The 18,783-nt window shown below is 32.8% G+C and overlaps 2 protein-coding genes across 2 annotated transcripts; one reads left to right on the top strand and one right to left on the bottom strand.

Moving 5' to 3' along the window:
- Window positions 1-290: 290 nt before the first annotated feature.
- LOC133676684 (uncharacterized) lies at window positions 291-2,944 on the bottom strand. The gene has a single exon (XM_062098403.1). It carries the CDS (start codon window positions 2,423-2,425, stop codon window positions 398-400), a length of 2,028 nt encoding a protein of 675 aa, XP_061954387.1. The 5' UTR covers window positions 2,426-2,944; the 3' UTR covers window positions 291-397.
- A 2,879-nt stretch (window positions 2,945-5,823) lies between these two features.
- LOC133677573 (uncharacterized) lies at window positions 5,824-9,441 on the top strand. Its single transcript, XM_062099650.1, has 2 exons — window positions 5,824-7,290; window positions 9,334-9,441. Exons 1-2 carry the CDS (start codon window positions 6,091-6,093, stop codon window positions 9,439-9,441), a joined length of 1,308 nt encoding a protein of 435 aa, XP_061955634.1. The 5' UTR covers window positions 5,824-6,090.
- The last annotated feature ends 9,342 nt before the right edge of the window (window positions 9,442-18,783 follow it).

Below are 18,783 nucleotides of genomic sequence, written 5' to 3'. Positions count from 1 at the left end.
AACATGGTGAAGAGGTCCATCCTTTGCTTGGTGTTGAGTACCCACGAATGCTACGTCAAAAACTAGAAGAAAACAACCGATTAGATGATGACTAGTGATACAAGTTTAGGATCAAGAAATTTGTTTTTTTTGTAATTTTAGGTTCGAGCTCTATGGTTGCTCATATGATAGTCACTGAAAACTTACATGGTCGTTAACTTCAGGGCCCGTGGGATTAGTCAAAGTGCGCACAAGCTGATCTGAATACCCACATTAAACTAAAAAAAATAAATAAATAAAACAAAGTTAGATTACATATCAGCATGGTATGTTATATATCTCCTTTATATAGCCCATTATACTTTCAGTGTAAAACAATATGAAAAAACTGCAATCAAATGACTACCTGAACCACGGATTAAAGCATTGCCCTCTTTTCCCGTTTATAATGGATGATAAAATTACACTTATAATGAGTACATTCAAGGGCCAAGTCATCGCAAGGTTCGCCACAAGTATGGCATGCAGGGTAATCGTCTGTTTTTTCAACCAAAGTGAGAGGGTGAGGGTGGGTGTCGTCTGTGTAACTGCCCCCTAGCTTGATAAATGGATTTTTCCCAAGAACGCATTCTCGATGAGCATCAAAGTCACATTCTTCACAACGGTAGAACCAGAGCTTTGGGTCTCTTTCTTTTTCACAAATTTGACAGACATATTGGTAGTCATTTGGATCAATATAGGTGAGGAAGAGAGGATGTTCATCATACCTGTGTCTCGCTTTATCAGGCAGAGTAGCACATTTAAAACCCAGGTTGAAGTCACAAACAACGCACCTGAATGTTTGAGACTCTCCACTAACACCACAGCCACTGCAATGACGATTCTCGCTCTCCACGGCAAGATAAAGGGGATGCTCATGACCACCATGTTCAATGGAATCTTTTGTTGATTTGAAGCATCGCACGTCGAGGAAGCGATGACATCTATCGCAGTTGTAGCTGAATCCATGACAATATTGCTCACAAATAGCACACTGGAATGGATCTTCCTCCCATGTGTTCAAGATGAGTATCAGAGGGTGTCTGTCATACTGCCAATATTTTTTCCTAGGCAATCGTATGCAGGCTTTGTCTAGAAAGAAATTACACTCAGTGCAACTATAAAATGGAGTAAAAATTGGTAACATGCACCCGTCACACTTTGGATCATTGTTAAACTCGTCAATGAGGATTAGGTTATGTTGATGACTGAAATGTTTGATCTCTGCAATTATTCTTTCGTCTCCATGCTTGATCTCACGGACAATATCAAAGCTAGATTCCTTGAATTCATCATTCATAGTTATACTTCTTTCATCTCCATCACTCTCTGTATTAGATAGACGATATTGTATACCACAATTCACATGTGCAACAAAGTCGCAATCTTGGCAATAATAAACTCCATAATTTGTGTCAACTCCATCACGACAAATTCCACAATACTTGTTTCTAGAGTTACATTGTTGAAGGTGATAGGTGTGGATTATTCGAGGATGCTGGTGAATACGCAATTTAATGGAGCGAGGAAACGAAATGCAAGTTTTGTGGACTATGAGCTGACACATGGTGCACACGAAAGGGGAGTCATCTCCATCAGTGCCACAGGCATTGCATGTGAAAGAGACGATCTTCAACGGAAGCGACTTTGGTAGACAAATGAATTGATGTTCCTGACCTTCAACTTCCGAAAGGCACGGTGGAAGAGCACATTTGATATCAAGGTAAAAATTACAGAAAGAACAACGGTAAACAAAACTCTTGCAGGTTTTGTTGCACAAATCACACATCCATTTCCCGGTATGATGAGCTGGTGGTTTTGCTAATAGATGAAGAGGGTGTTGAGGGTGCAAGCACCGCTTGATCTCCTGGGGTAGCTCAGTACACTTTTTGTGAAGAAAGAAGTTGCAAGAAGTGCATCGATAACTAGGACCCGATATTGGTTCATCGCACCCAGAGCACATAACTCCTTCAACATGAAATTCTTGCTCTTCATTCGAAATCAATGAATGATCTATGTGGGCAAATTGATGTGCCTGACTATCAACTTCAAAAAAACACTGTTGAAAAGCACATTTGATATGAAGATCAAATTTGCAGACAGAACAATGGTAAACGAAACTCTCGCAAGTTTTTTTGCACAAATCACAAATGCATCCCAAGATATAATGTGACGGTGGCTTTGCCAATAGATGAAGAGGGTGTTTAAAATGAATGTGCCGCTTGATCTCACGGGGCAGCTCGGCACATGTCTTATGAAGAAAGAAGTAGCAGGAGGTGCAACTGTAGCAAGGACCCCAGATTGGTTCGTCGCATCCAGAGCAAATAACTAGTTCGCCACTATATTCTAGCACTTGATTAATCAAGATCAATGGATGAACTGGGTGGCTAAAATGTTCAACCTCCATTTCACTTTCTCTCTTAGATCAGGTACAGAGGAGACTTGAGAGTTAGGTAGACCAAATTCAGTTCAACAAAGGTAAAGTCGCTGAACATGGCATGAAATTGGAAAAGCCAATAAAAGATTAGTCCTACTAGTATTCAATTGCTCACCTTTTTGACCAGCAACTTGACTTTTCCACTGACGGCTAAGCAAAACCAAATAGAGGGAAATGCCATTTAGATCGGAGCTTAACAAAGGCATCGATCAACTGCTGAAGATCCATTTTTCTTACTTCTTGCTATCATTCAAAGGCTATCTGAAAGAGAGTCAAAAACAAAATTCATTCAAAAGACTCAAAACTCAAAGAATCCCAGAGGGAAAAGGAGGCGTGGTCTGTCACAAAATAGAAGAAGGTAGGAATGGGTAGATGATTAATCGACGCATCAGGAAATCCATAGGTGCCTCTATTTGTGCTGAGGAGAGTGAGTATCTGTGGAGGAGATGACAAAGGTTCGGTCGAAATAACTTTGAAGCTTTCTCCACATATTTATTTGTACCATTTTAGACCTTTCCTATTAGATAAAACTTAACAAAAATAAAACAAAAAATAAACGTTGGAGACATGTTGTTCGATATCATTAATTTTTTTTAGTTATATAATAATTAAAATAGATATTCATAAGATTAAAATTATGTAAAAAAATGTGATTTTTAGCCCATATCCTCCTTTTCTTATTATTGTATTTTTTTTCATAAAAACATATCTTTTCTTTATTAGTGGTGTGGTTAATTGAACAAAAACTAAAGGCAATTGAAATAAATATACAGAAAATTGTAATGATTTCAAATATAGAGGAAAAAAATATATCTTTTAAATCAAAATTTCATTCCCTTATTCATCTGTTTTTTATTTTATAAAAAATATATCTTTTTTATTAGAAATATTTTTTAAAATAAAAAATTACCATAATCTTAAAATCAAGTTTTAATTAAAAAAACAAAAAAAAGCATGAATTTATAATTTTGGCACGAATGTATTACAAAATGTAAGAATAATAAAATTAAAAAAAATATATCATATAAAAAATCACACTAAAAAAATATTTTATTTGAATTACTATTCATGAGTAAATATTTTTGAAATTATGCATATTAGATTCATATGCTGTTAAAAAATAGTAATATCATTTTAAAACATTGATATAATCAAATAATTATTTAAATATTACTTAAATAAATTTATTTAAAGATAATATTATCATCTGCAACTTTCTCTAGTCAACAGAAGTTGCTCCAGTGACTGAATGAAAAACCAGGGTTCAATTTCAACTATTTTTTACTAAAAAATATGAAAGCAACACTTGAACGTTGAAAACCTCGATTAACCATAAAAACACATTTTAATGAGACTAAAAACCCAAAATTAAATGAATTTAAAAAACTTGTTGAAATCCAATCTATTTTTTCATGAATTATTGAATGTAAAAATCACCTCTATTGAGTTCTGCTCTTAAAAATAAAGCCATAGACACAATATATAATATATATATATATATATATATATATATATATATATATATATATATATATTGGTGCCGAAATGTGGCTAATGGAAAGTTTTCTCTCTTCTCTTATTTATTGATGACGGTCTCTTTTTTTTAACAAATGTACAAGTACTAGATTGCAAAATAAATAAAATTTCATGACTGAAATATAAATTCTTAAAAAATAAGGATTAAACATGCAAAAACTAAAATTGGAGTGAAGAGATTGAACTTTTCTTGTTAATTTTACAATGTAAGCTGGAAAAGGTTTTTTTTCTTTTTTTTAATGTCAATTTTGATCCTTAATCTTTTGATTTTTGTTTTTAAAACCAATTAAATTTCAATTTTGAAAAATTGAATTTTAATTTAAAGTTAAAATATTTAATGACACATTAGTAAGCAAGAGTAGATAAATAAAAATAAATCCAAAAAGATATCAACATAACTTGAAAGAATAAAAATGAAAAAAAAAGTTTAGTGAACATAGAGAAAAAAAATTTCAATAACCAAATCAAAAAAATTTGCTATGAAAAGTGATGTTAACATGAACAGAAGATTTCCAAATCTTTCAGTTTATTTTTTAATATTTTGGTTCATCTAAGTCCCCAAAACTTTGTCTATTACTCTTTAGCCCATGTGTTTAATAGTTTTACTTTTACATAAACTTTATTTACCGACCGCTTCCTAATCAGTTTCATTGAATCATTTTAAATTTACTGATTCTGTAAATTCAATGAATTGTAAAAGATTTAATTTTGCATCTCTGCCTTTAGGTATAAATACTTAAATAGAGGTGGAAAGAGTTCACTAAATAAATATAAATATGACTCTCCTTTATTTTAAAGAAATTTTTTTTGTAATGTTCCGAGTTCATAAGCCTTGATTGGAAGTGTATTTTAGATTATTTGTATCAATTGATGAACAATTTAACTTTAATAACAAATAATATAATCCTTCTTTCTTCACTTATTCTAATCTGAAATTCTGCAAATATTTTTTTATTTTTTTATTTGATATATTATTCTGTAAATATATCATTAGCTATATTAGCTTAAGGGAAATGTAGTAAACATAGCACACTAAAAAAAAATTACGCGGTGAATAATTATAAAAAACATTAAAAAAATCATGATGAAAACATTGTTTATATGAATAGACAACCACTTAAATTATTATTTTTTTATTTGTATTCTTGTTTTTGCTTTTCATCTAACAATTTTAATTTGGTTTTGTAAAATTAATGCTTGTTAAATTATAAAATAATATTTAAAATTATAAATAGTTAATAATCTTAAACTTTTTTCCAGTGACATTTTTTTTTTAATGTGTTTCGATTTGGTTTAATAAAATTTAATTTTATTAATTCAAATCAATTAAAATTTTAAAGATTTAATTTCCAACTTAAACAAATATTCAATGTTTTTTAAAGAGAATATATTTTCTCAACTTTCTATTCAATCTTTGGATTGAATCAATAAATTTATTATTATTTATTAAAATATATATATTTTTTAATTTATTTTTATTGAACACACATATAAATTTTTTTAATTTGCAGTTAAAATTTTTCTTCCGGTAAAAACACCATTAACAAAGTGTACACTTTTTTTGCATTGAAAAAACAAAGTTACATCTCACAGCGTAGCGGAGAATCAAGCTAAGTATTCTAATGATAAAAATTAGGCACGAACTCCTAAAGAAATTTGATAGTTAGGAAGCTCCTAGGGTCTGCTAGCTGAAAATTGTAAGCCCTTGTTATATACTCTGTTTACTTCACCCACCAAGCACTGGATTGTCTAATGTTGTCAGCTAATGGCCGTGAATGTGCCGGCTAAATATGGAAAATTTTGGTTTTTTTCTCTTCGGTATGTAGGGAATTTCCAGGCGGTCATCTTTCTGTCACTATTCTGTTGCTTTCTTTACTCAGATCCTTCTTGTCAATTAATTCAATATGGAAGATAATCAGTGACAATCAACAGTTTTTTGGAGCATTAGCGGATCCCCCAAGATAAAGGCTGTCCCATAAACATTCAACTGGTTGAAGCTTTTCAAACTACTCTCTACAATCCTAAGACCACCTAACAAAAGGAGAGCAAAAATTCCAAGGGCTGAGAGAAGAATTAAAGATTTATTAGTGAAGACGAGGATGGAAGTTGCAGAGGAACATACCCTTCACCATTTTAGTCATCAACATCCTTTGGGGCGTCCCATAGCCCCTTCCACTGGAAACATGACCTGTGATGGATGCAGCCTCCGAATATTGCCTGGAAAGGACTACTATAAGTGCAAAACCTGCTCGTTTTTTCTTCACCGCGTATGTTCCAATATGCCAAGAAAAACCCGACACCCTGCACATCCAGATCACTATCTATCCCTTTTGGTTTCACCTCCATTGGACAATAGCAACTTCAAGTGTGAGGCTTGTGGAGATCAGATCACTGGTTTCTGCTACAATGTTACCGAGTCTAACATTTACTATCATATCTTATGCTCAGTACTGCCTATCTCGGTTATCACCTATTCCCATCCTCACGCTCTCAAAATAGAATTTTCACCTCCATATGACTTCAGTTGCGATCTATGCAAGAATCCAAGTTCCAAGGGTTGGTTATATAGATGTAGCTTTTGCGAGTTTGATACGCATATTGCTTGTGCCATTTCCAATAAAAAAGCAGAACCTGTGCCGCTGCTTGATACTTTAACAAGGCAGATCATGGAGGCCGACCGAAAGATAGATTATGGAAGCCAGAGCAATGAACTAATGCAGCTAATTGTACTGGGAGTTGAAAGGGACATTGAAAGGAATGACCAAGAAGTTGTCAGCACTGCAGTGGCTGGATGGGATGAGAGATTGCACAGCCCCAAAGAGCAACATAGCGTAAAAATCAAAGGGATTGAACGATTTGGTTTGATTCATTTAGAACCATACTCGCCTAACATTCCTCCAAGTCCAGAAGACCGATCTCGACATCAGGATCCATCAACCCAAATTTCTGAAGACATGACAGTCGCAAGTTATCAATTCAGTGAGATGTGTTTTTCGATAGATTTGCTCAAGTCTTATCCTAGTGCTGATCACCACCCATATTCTACAAATATGGATGCCAGTTCTCAATATATAAAAGATGTTCCTAGAGTTGAAGCAAAGATCAAGTCAGACAATGTGGCAATGCCACAAGGAGTCCAAAAACACCGTTATCCTAACATGCCAGTGACTAATCCCCTTTATAGAGGTCCGAATAACTGGTATAATGAGGCATTCTTAGGTCAAACTGGGGAAAAGATAATAGCTACTGGATACGAGAGCAGGGCAGGCATTAAAGATCAGAGTCCTAAATCAAATATGGTAAGTTCTCTGATAACAAAAGCATGTTCTTTTGTTACCATGTTTTTATTTTCCTGTTACAGTAAGACACTTTTTTTTACAAGATTATCAAACCTTTACTATTTATCCTGTAACATTGGCCATCTCAAACTAAATAGAAGTCCATAGATCAACTATCTAAAGCATCATACGTGCCTGTTTACACACAGTATGCAAATGAAAGAAAACATATGATTTTTCTGCCCTTTATCTTGCAGAAGAGTTCAAGGTATTCATGTTGCTGGAAGCTTCTTCCTTGCTTCTATCGTTCAAGATATGAGAAATGTTCTAAAAGTTTCAAGATTGGAGGCCTATGAAAATCGATGTAGGGTCGGAGTGGCTTTTAATCAAGAGTTTGTACTTATGATCTGTCGGATAATGTTAAAGGCAGTATATTATTTGTGAAAAATCTGTCAGCAAACAAAGGTTTTAAACATTGATTGCCAGCAGAGATGCAAAAAAATTTTCCTTGAAGTAATTTAACAAATAAAACAAGGTGTGTGATGTTAAGAAATCCATGGAACTTCATTTTTCTTTTCCTTTTTTTGAGCCTCCAAAGAATGAAGATGGCGATGAACTACAGTAACTAGTTGTCTTTGCAGAGTTCTTCTCCTGTATCTTCTTGCCTTTCTGAGGAGATATAGGTTCGTTGACGAAGAGCAAATCCTGAAAGGAACTTCCATATGTCAATTCTATACTTCTTTGAAATGACATGGCATAGTTGGTGGTGATTTTATTTTGTTTATTTCGGAAACTGACATGGATAAGAAAACGACAGAGAACAAAGTCGAACGTAAGATAATTAACACAATCAGGCCATGGACGGCATGATTAAGATATTATAGGTAGTAATTATACAAAGCTACTTTGGGATGATGAAAACTGCCAACTACTTTTAAAGTGATTGTTTATCACGTTTATACTATAATTACATTTGGCTTTTGCAGTGGTGACAGGTTAGCACTCTGTCTGTAAGGCTAGCCAGCGTGTGCTTTAGCCTACATTGGCTGCCATATGACGACAAGAGGGAAATAATTGTAAAAGGAAACATCTTTCGGTTTCATCAATGATTGTACGTACGTTCCGATATGATGTATGATTAATTTACTCGAGGCATTGATTTTACCTAATCACTACATGAAATTGATCGGATGCGAGGTTCAATTTAGCTAACACAAAATGTGCGATTTTTTTTTCCTGCAATAGTCTGCGCATCAGAATTGGCAGATTCTTAGCTATTCCTAATCTCAACGTTAGAGGATCACTTCAGCTGTCGCAATACTTGTACATGTTATGTTCCAAGCCACTGCCGCAATCATTGTCGCTCCTGTAACTTTGATGCTCATTTAAAATTCTGATGTAGCAAATATCCAGTCTAACTTGATTCAGGAATCCAACAGAAATCTCAGCAGCAGCGCAGCGCAGCACACCAACTGATTAAGCCTATAATGTCCGTAGTTCCATTCTTCTAAACTAGTAAATCATCAAACGAATTGGGTTCTAACAATTCTATTGGAATTAATTAGCTGTTTTCTTGTAATTATGGAGAATAATTCTCCATTCCATAACTATAGGAAATCTCATAATTATAGGAGATTGTAATCTTCTGTTTTTCCTAAACAGTACCAATATCTTTGATATAAATAGCCTCCAATAGGAGAAGAATTCCTTTGAAAACCCTTTTTGGACAGGATGTTAGAATATCGTTCAATTCTAAAGAACATGAATCTCAAAAATTAAAAAACATGCTTCTCGAATCCAAACTCTCACCAAGAATTTGTTGCACCCTCAAATCTTTAAATTTCCTAACTAATATCCAACAGTAGCAGCTTGCAACTGATCAACGAGCAACACCAACAACAGACTTTGTGCTCTAATGAAAGACAAAACCATCACTCAACCTGTAACAGTAATTCTCAGCCACAACAGATCATCCATAATCATTATACGAACTAGATTCAAGCTGACACTGCCCCTTTCTTAACTAATGGGATGATTCTCAATGATAATTACTATCAGCTTTAGGCTTCAGCCATGAAATTATATGCCAAGGGAAAGGTCGGTTATCTCATTGGAACAAAGGCACAACCAGCACTCAAAGATCTTACATTCAAGAACAGAACTAGGCCATGAGGAATGACATGATTAAGAGTCGGTTTATTGACTCTGATTCCTAAGTTAGCGAATCAATATATTGTTCTTCCTACTGCCAAGGATGTATGGGGTGCAGTCTTGGCAACATACTATGACAGTTCGGATAAAATCAAATTTTTTGAACTAATTAAATCGTCAATTCTTATTGGCAAGTCAGAATTGATTTTCCCTCTCTACCTACTACAATGCACTTGTCACTATGATTCAGGAATTAAATTGACAACAAGACTCCACGGATAGGAGGCATGGCTGCTGTTGTGAAACAACTGCATGCTGCTATTGCATAATTTTTTCTTAGTGGACTCGATCTGGTCTTTCACCGAGCACACAACAAAAATATTTTAAGAATAAAAATAATTACATCTAGAAATTTCATCTAAAAATTTAAAATTTTAAATTAAAATGATTTTTTAGCATTGTTAATTAAGTAGTCACGAGTTTAAGTTTTATCATTTTTTTTTATTTGATAAAAATTAAATATAAAGTAATTATTTAAATAATTTTCACTTGAAAAAATATATTAAAAAATAATATAAATTATATTTTATAATTCTAACTAATAATTTAAGTTAAAATTTCATTAAGCAAAGTTGATGCATATATCTGAAAAGTAAAATATGAGGAAAAACACCTTTGACAGTTGGTGCTTATATATCCCATCTAGGTATTGTTGGTAAGGCAAGTGTTCTTTCTTTGTATTCTTTGAATAGTACATGGATTATTGACCTAGGTGATTCAAATCACATGAAGAATGACCCAAGCCTATTATAATTATCACCACAGTATATTAACTTATTTTAAAAAAAGACGAATTACCCTAATCCTAGCATTTATTGTTACTTTTTTGCCTGTTTGTTTTATGTTTTTTTTAGACATTCTGATGAGACAAGCTCATGGCTATAGTGTTAGACGGTGGAGAGAAAGGTTGTGAAGAAAATACCCAGAATGATGGAGAAGATTTTAAGGAAGATTTTTCAAGTCAATAAAGGCATTTTTCTATGAACAAAGCAACACTAAATACACTTTATTCATCAAACACAAGGCAGGAAGAATAACAATATATAATGATAGTATATGTGGATGATATGTTAATAACAAGAGATAATTCATGTGAGATTAAGGCATTGCAGGATACCTGTCGAACGAATTTGAAATGAAGGTACTAGGTTAACTAAAGTGCCTCTTAGTAGGAATTGAGGTTGCAAGATCGAAGAAATTAAGGAATCTTATTGTCTCAATGAAAGTAAGTTTTAATCGGAATCTTCTAACAAAAACAAGAATGGTTGCCTGCAAACCAGCTAAAACACTTATATAGATGAATCATAAACTAGGAAAGTATCAAGATCATATTCTAACAAACAAGGGTAGTTATCAACATTTAGTTGGAATCATCTTGAGAGGATTATGGCTCCATTAAGCAATCCATTAGCAACTTATCAGGAGTGAGATTAATGACCTTTTTTCCCTCATTAACCTCAAGATTGATAGCCTTCTATTGTCGTCTATGATTATTCACACGGTCATATCCTTGCCATTGCCATGACCATTTTCATAACTAAAATGAGACACTGCCTGCTAAATATAAATGAATTTCTCCTCCCAATAATTTCATCTGTCAAGGAATTAAAAAGCCGAAAGGAAATTCTCAAGTCACATTGATGTTTTGGCAAGTCTAATGTAGGATGTTTGGATTCAAAATCCTTCAAAAAAGAGTCAGTGCCAGTCTAAAGCCAGCATGAAAGTAACTAAGCACAAAGGAATAGTCGCTCTTTGCATTCAAAAATTGACTTGCACATGCATGAGGCTGGTCCCCACTGCAAACGTTTCTATTTTGCGTTAATGTGCCAGCTTCCTGTCTTCAATCCACATTTTCCATTTCTGCAGACTGCAGCTATGCCCTACGTTATTTTGATCCCCTCGTGACTGCATTAATTAATAATCAGAAGCAGCTGCTAGCACTTTCCTGTCACAGTTTTGTAGTATTTTGCTGGATTCGCAAAATCAGGACACTACGAATAATTACCTGGTCATAAATTGACAGCAGTGCGTGCAGTATGATTATTGTTCCTTCATCTAGAACTTGACAAGTAAAGCTTTGAAAACTGCTGGTGCAACTACCACTCCAACACAGTTGTCTTTTAAAATGAAGGACTTTAACGACTTATGCAAATGCCACTAGGAATTCTATCAGCAGTCTGACGACTGCCTTTTATTCTACCTAAGCATAATTGACCAATGATCACTGCAGGCAGAACAGTCAATGGAGAAGCCGGTCACATTAACCCTTTTCCCTTCCAAAATGAATACAAATACAATAAGAAGGGGAAAGTGAAGTAAAACTATATAAAGTGTCTTAGGTTAGTTCATAACCTGACTTCCTATATCACTATTCTAGGTAGAAAAAAAAAAGTTCCTTTAATTTGATTCTGTGCTTAAGTTGATACATAATCATCCAACACAATCTTCCTTAATGAGAATCTAATCTTATCAACTTGCCCCCCAAATGCGATTCAACATAGGAACTGCAGTGATTAATGGAATCCAACGAGAACAAAAGGTAAAATGGAGTATCAACTTTGTTGAATTACGGCTGACAAATGATATGCTTATTGCTCCAAATTGTAATTAATAGTGCATGCACTAATTATTTGTAGTACAATTCATGCGTGTGTGTGTTATGATGAGATTAGGTCACCATGATTAGACCATAACCCAAATTTATCTTGCCGGAAACGATTGCTTATCTCCATGAGTGGCAAGATTTCATAATATAAAGTCAAAATCAATGAGTATTTGAAGACACTACGTCTTTCTCTTCTGAATATTGGGATACAGGTGATTAAGGGGTGGAGATCATCAGAAATGAAATATAATGCAATTGCTTTCTACACTAGCAGCAATGGCTTTTGCTTCCAATGTTGCTTTCTTGACAAGGAATATTCCCTTTTAATCCAAAATAATTATAAAATGTTATCATCTATAGAATTGCTCAAACTAGTCTCCAACTTTATCTCTGATTATCAATGTTTTTTCTTCTTTAAGAGGTCTTCTAGTCTCAAACTATGCAATAAGTTAATCCTCTCTAACGTCTAAATCCTTACTACATCCCTTCTAATACTTGAATATGAAACATTTTTATTAAAGTTGCAAGTTTTAACCGTTAGAACTTCTACTTGCAAGAGATTATCAACATCATTGTCAGCTACTAAATTTTTTCATAATAAATTGTAGCATTTTCTGTTGTGTATAATTTCATACTATCCGGTCCCTGTACATGGGCCAATGACTAATTGATTATGACATGCACCTCAATATAAGATCCAAAAATAAGGTAAATTTTTCATAATGTATGTTTCTTTTGTACGTACGTAGACTTGCTTTTAGCTGGAAATTCTTCCCAAAAAATAAATATATCTTTAAAAAATATCAAATTAATTTTTCAAGTGTTTTTTTATGATTTTGATGTGTTAATATAAAAAAATATAAAAAATTTTAATATATTTTCAAATAAAAAACACTTTAAAAAAATACTCTTTAATATAATATTAAATATTCACTGCATCTCCCCAAATAATATCCAATCAAATTCAATTACAGTTTTTTTAAATATATCTAAATAATATATTTTAAAAAAAATTATTTTTTATACTAACATATCAAAATAATCTAAAAATATTAAAAATATTAATTTAAAATAAAAAAAATTTAAAAATATAATTTTTTTTAATTCAAATACAAAAATAAACAGGCTCAAAGCAACGTTAAAATCACCGGTTGTTTTCAATATCCAATGAGCTGGGCCTGTCTAGGTCAGATGTGGGCTAAATATAGGCCGAGGGGGTGGGCTAACATGAATTTTGAGATGCATCGTGGTTGAAGCTTTTCTCCTTCGTAGCTGTCAAATCCTGTCCTCCAAATTGCCGGGTTGTGCCCTATTAGGTTAAGGCTAAAAATCTCTAGATATTTAAGTTTTTTTTTTTATCATATACTCTGCTTCTATTATATTTTGGTCCACAATTAATCTTCTATTATATGTCTATCTTCGTTAGCGCCGGAATAAGATGCTGACTGAGTTTATTAATTGACTCAAATTAATAAATGGCGTTGATTGCGTCACGTGAATGATTAATTGAGAATATAAATAAAAAGATAAAGCGATGCATTCATTGAAAAAAATAAAAATAAAATAAAAAAGACCACGAACTCATCTTTGGAAGCTACAAAACAAAAATCATTATTTTCCTTCACTTTCCTAAGAACCAAACAAACGAATGAATGAATAAAGAACTAGTTTTCCCTTCACTCTCTCAAACATAAATAAATAATGCTCCAATGGAAATCAAGATCTACAACTCAAAACACCATCCAATCGGAATCCAAACCAAATTATGATCCCAACAATAGACTTTCTTTCTCTTTCTCTTCTCCCGTTCCATTCTTGGCTTGGATCACTACAAGATTTAACAGTTTTACCGACGAAATTTTTCCGTTGGTGTAAGACACATATTCCATCGGTAATTATATTACCGACGGAATCAAAGACGGAAATGATCTGTCTGTAATGTTTTGTCCGTCGGTAAATTCGTTGGTAATAGAATTACCGACGGATTTACTGACGGAACAGACACGTCGGTAATAATTTTTTCAATAAAGTGAAGAAGAAGAAGAAGACATACCTTAATGATGTTTTTTTACATATAGTGAAGAAGTAGAAGAACAAGAAGAAGTAGAAGAACAAGAAGAAGAAGAAGAAGAAATGGCTCTGTCTCTTGTGAAATAAGGGCATTCAGGCTTTTATTGGGACGATTTACCGACGGATTTACCGACGGATAATTAAATATTAATATTTTTTAATTATTCCGTCGGTAATTCCATCGGTAATATTTAATTTAAATTTTCAATTTCGTAAAATTTTTTCAGAAACCGCCAAAAAATTACCGATGATTTTTCAATCCGTCGGTGATTCCATCTGTAATATTTAAATGAAAATTTTAAATTAATTAAATTTTTTCATAAAACCGCCAAATAACACCGACGACTTTTCAATCCGTCGGTGATTTACTCTCTGGAAAATACCGACGGAAGTTTTCGTCGGTGATTCCCTTTGTAATTAACATGATGAACAGTGTTCACAATTTACCAATAAATTTACCGACGGAATTACCGACGGAAAAAAGTCCGTCGGTAATGCCGTCGGTAAATCCGTTGGTAAAAATGACACGTCATCATTTTTTTTTTGCTTTGTTTTAATTTTTTTTCCCACGGTAATTCCCTCAGTATATACCGAGGGAATTTTCCGTCGGTAAAATCTCTCGGAAATTTACCGACGGAAATATTTCCTCGGTATTTCCGTTTGTATTTATCAATTTTCTAGTAGTGGATGCACCTTGATGATAATGATGTAGAGAGCTAGATCTCTCTTTACAGAAGCCTAAGAACGAGCCACAGAATTTAATTTACGTTCCACCAAATGTCCTGTGGGGTTCTTCGAAGTGTCATTTTCCTCCATTGAAGAACACAATTATAGCTTTGTTATATCTATCGCCATGTGACATGCTGTGAATTGTCCATATTAAATACGTAGCTGTTGTTTCTTTGAATGGGAAGGAATGATTTCGGACTTGGCCGCTCTCCCTAGAGAAAGATAAAAAATATAAAGATTACTTTCTATCTGTTCTTGTGATTTGATTTTGGATGTGAATTTCTTTTTGTTTTTTTGTCTGTTTTTTTTATATTTTTAAATTGTTTTGATATATTGATGATAAAAATTAAATTTTAAAAAATAAATTAAAAATATTTTAATGTATTTTTAAATAAAAAATCACTTTAAAAAATAAGTTTTATCACTTCTAAATAATTTCTAAAAATAAAAGTAGAAATGATTGTGACTTCCAAACAATAATGAGAGGGACAGAGAAAGGTTACTAGATATCCCTATTTATTTTTTTGTTTTAAAAATATTATTGAAAAAAATTTAATTATTTTTATTTTTTTATTTTAAATTAATATTTTTTAGTGTTTTCAAATTATTTTAATGCGTTGATGTTAAAAATAATTTTTAAAACAATAAAAAAAATATTATTTTAATATAATTTTAAATAAAAAATACTTTAAAAAATAATAACAATCACGCTTTTAAACGAAAAAGATGGAAAAGGAAAACCTTCTGCTTTTGGTAACTAAAGTTCCTGCTTAAACATGATATTTTTTTTCCATGGATTTTATTCAATCGGTTTTTTATACCTTAGATAAAAAAAAAATTAGAAAAAGGAAAGATTCATTCCTCCGAGAAGACGATATATCTCTTAGGCCAGCCCCTCGTAAATGAGTTATATAAGGCCCAGGAAAAACCGGATGGGGATTCTAATATAAAAGGAGGATGACGCACAGAAGAACATCTATTGATATTATAAGAAAAAAATTGTCATTAAGAAAACCAAGCAAAAACTAAATGTTATTCAATTAAAAAATTTAACAATTTTTTTTATTCATCCGTATTAATATTAATTGATTTGAGTTAAAATTAAATGCCCACTAGCTCAAGCATGCATGCATGTGTATAGATATAAATTTAAATAAATAAATAAATAAAATTAAAAAAAAAACCACGAACATGTGCTTACGAGGCCCAACTTGCCTGGCCTTTCCTTTTTATCTAATTAAAAGGCAAACAACATGTCTTCCATTCTTTATTCTTAAAAGTTATTTTTTGTTTTGAAAAGAAAAATAAATTTAACTAAAGGACTAAAATAATTAAAAGAACAAGGGTTAAAATTGAAATAAAAATACAAATAATTTTTTTATTGAATGGTGAAATTGAAAAAAAAAATTCAACAAAAGGCTTAAAAAATCAAAGAATAAAGACCAAATTGAAAATGATAATATACTATAAATTTGGATTGAAGGATAAAACTAAAACTAGTAAAACTCTTACAATAAGACTAGGGAAAAAAATAGAAATAAAAAAATGAGGAGTAAGTTGAAAAAAATAATAGAAGACAAATTAGGATTAAATGGTGAAATTAAAAAACAATTCTATAAAGGGACCAAGAAAAAAAAATCAAAATCAAAATATTAAAGACTGAAGTTGAAATACCAACAACAAAGAGGGCTAAACTGTAATTTTTAAAAGAGAAGAGAAAGAGAGAGAAAAAAATACCCAATGACGACATATCGTGTCATCACCTTTCACACGCATCGCACTATGAGAAAAATAACATGACAACATTTCCAATAACACAGAGAAATAGTGTTTTTTGCCACCTAGTAACGATGCACACACTGCCTAAAGTGCATGTGCGTACTCATCTCACGAGCTGGTGCGTGCATTGCACATGCCAACAACCTTTTCAATTTAATTATTAATTAAATTATGCTAAAAGATCAAAACACCCTTGATAAACCAGGTAATTGTAGCTCAACTGGTGTAGCTCAATGATGCATAACTAACCCTAAGGGATATAACTTAATTGGTCAGGTTTTAAGTTTGCTTCTTAAAGGTTATTAGTTTGAATTTCACAAACATCATAATCATTGGAAACTTATATAGTTATTAATTTCAAAACTCATAAGATTAGTTAAGATACGTGTAAATTAGCCTCCACACCAACATTAATTAAAAAAAAGGTACAATTAATCCACACATATGCAAAAGAAAGAGCATCTTGGCTACTCTCAAGGGATAGAGAGCTGTGTGGGACCCGTTACCTCTTCTCTTCAAAAGAGAGAAGTAAAGACAGAATGAACCATATTTTAGTCTGTGTAGATCCTCCTACGCTTCACTTTAGCTCCTGTATTTTAAAATTTCTCAATGTCGAACTCTATAATTTATCTAAAGTTACAATTCATTCTTCATCCGTAAATAGCTAATAAAAATTAGGCCATAGCTACATGAAACGGGTTTGAAGGATGCTGTGGCATAAACCATTTATGGATGGGTGGGTTGATAAAGAGCAAGAGGTATTCTCTCTCTCTCTCTCTCTCTCTCTCTCTCTCTGACCTTTAGTTTGAATCTCTCTGTCCACTAATATTAATGGTCTCGAACTACAGGGCATGCCTTGTTATTGAATTGAAAGCCTTGTTCGGGGAAAAATAATTTAGTATGGAGCGTAAAAAATGGCCCATGATATCCTACTAAAAAAAAAAAAGATATTGCAGCATTATTGTAGGGCACATCACTATATATATATATATATTATTATCGTGGGGTGTCCGGGCCAGCTTGCGCGCACCACGACTATACACCACGGTTCATTGAGCATCCTGCAAGCCCAGTGAGCAAGTAAGGCACCACGGGGGTGACAGACATGCACATAGAGAATCGAACTTGGAACAGGAGCGAAACAAGTCACACGGTTGACCACTGAGCCAGACCCTCAAGTGCACTATATCTATATTTTTGATTATATCATGGAGTGTCGGCCTCTAAATTAGCATGCAACTAAAATAAGTTGATATATTGGTTTAAAATTGTAAAAATTATCACATTGATTCATACACTAATATAGTAGTGAAAACTCAACTTATCAATCTGTTAATTATATCACTAAATCATTTAATGATATATGATATTAAATATGTTGATTTGTCATTTTTTGTAACAATAAATTTGTTGACATATCTCGTGTTTTTATTATAGTATCATAACAAGTTTTTTTTATTATTATTAATATAGGTGTCCGGATCAACTTACTTGCATCTCGACTAATCTCACAGACCCTGAAATTAATAACTATATAAGTCTATAATGACTATTATATTAGTAACCACAGAAGAACAAACCCCTTGCTTTTAAGATTTTTTTTTCCATCATATAATAAAGCATTACCATAACTATTGATGAAAAGGTAGTTTATATTCAGGTTTTTCTTTCATCCTTTCTTATTTTTATTTCATATTTTCTTTTCAAAATCTCAAATTCAAGATCAGTCTAGCTACGTAATATTAAGGGGATTGTGAATAAATTTTTTTAAAATTATGACACCGATATGGAGAAATGTTAGTACAAGAAAGTGAAAATGAAATATTATTAGATTGATTAGAAATATAGTAGTGTACAATTAACATATAGTAGCAAAAGAGTACAAACAAATAAATAAATGATTAGAAAAACAGACAACCCGCTCCCATCATTTTGTATTCTCTGTCCCTCGCTTTCACCCTGGCAGTCTCGTCCGTACCCTGTCCCCTCCTCCTCCGTGATTCCCCTCTTACCTGCTACCCTTTTGGCCAGTCACTCGCACGTGCCACCCCACCTGCACCACCCCCTCTAACCATGAGGATCACTACTACCCTCCCAAATCCCTTGCTCTCTGAGTCTCT

The sequence above is a fragment of the Populus nigra genome, chromosome 17 (genome assembly GCF_951802175.1).
Source record: "Populus nigra chromosome 17, ddPopNigr1.1, whole genome shotgun sequence".
Classification (NCBI taxonomy): domain Eukaryota; kingdom Viridiplantae; phylum Streptophyta; class Magnoliopsida; order Malpighiales; family Salicaceae; genus Populus; species Populus nigra.
Note: the sequence above shows the minus strand (reverse complement) of the source record. Positions and strands in the feature narration are given on the sequence as shown.

Excerpts from the sequence above, each read along its gene's own strand:
- LOC133676684 (XM_062098403.1), bottom strand. The coding sequence starts at position 2,425 with ATGGAGGTTGAACATTTTAGCCACCCAGTTCATCCATTGATCTTGATT.
- LOC133677573 (XM_062099650.1), top strand. The coding sequence starts at position 6,091 with ATGGAAGTTGCAGAGGAACATACCCTTCACCATTTTAGTCATCAACAT. Across the intron at positions 7,291-9,333 it reads AGAGTCCTAAATCAAATATG|GCTTCAGCCATGAAATTATA; the intron begins GTAAGTTCTCTG and ends TATCAGCTTTAG.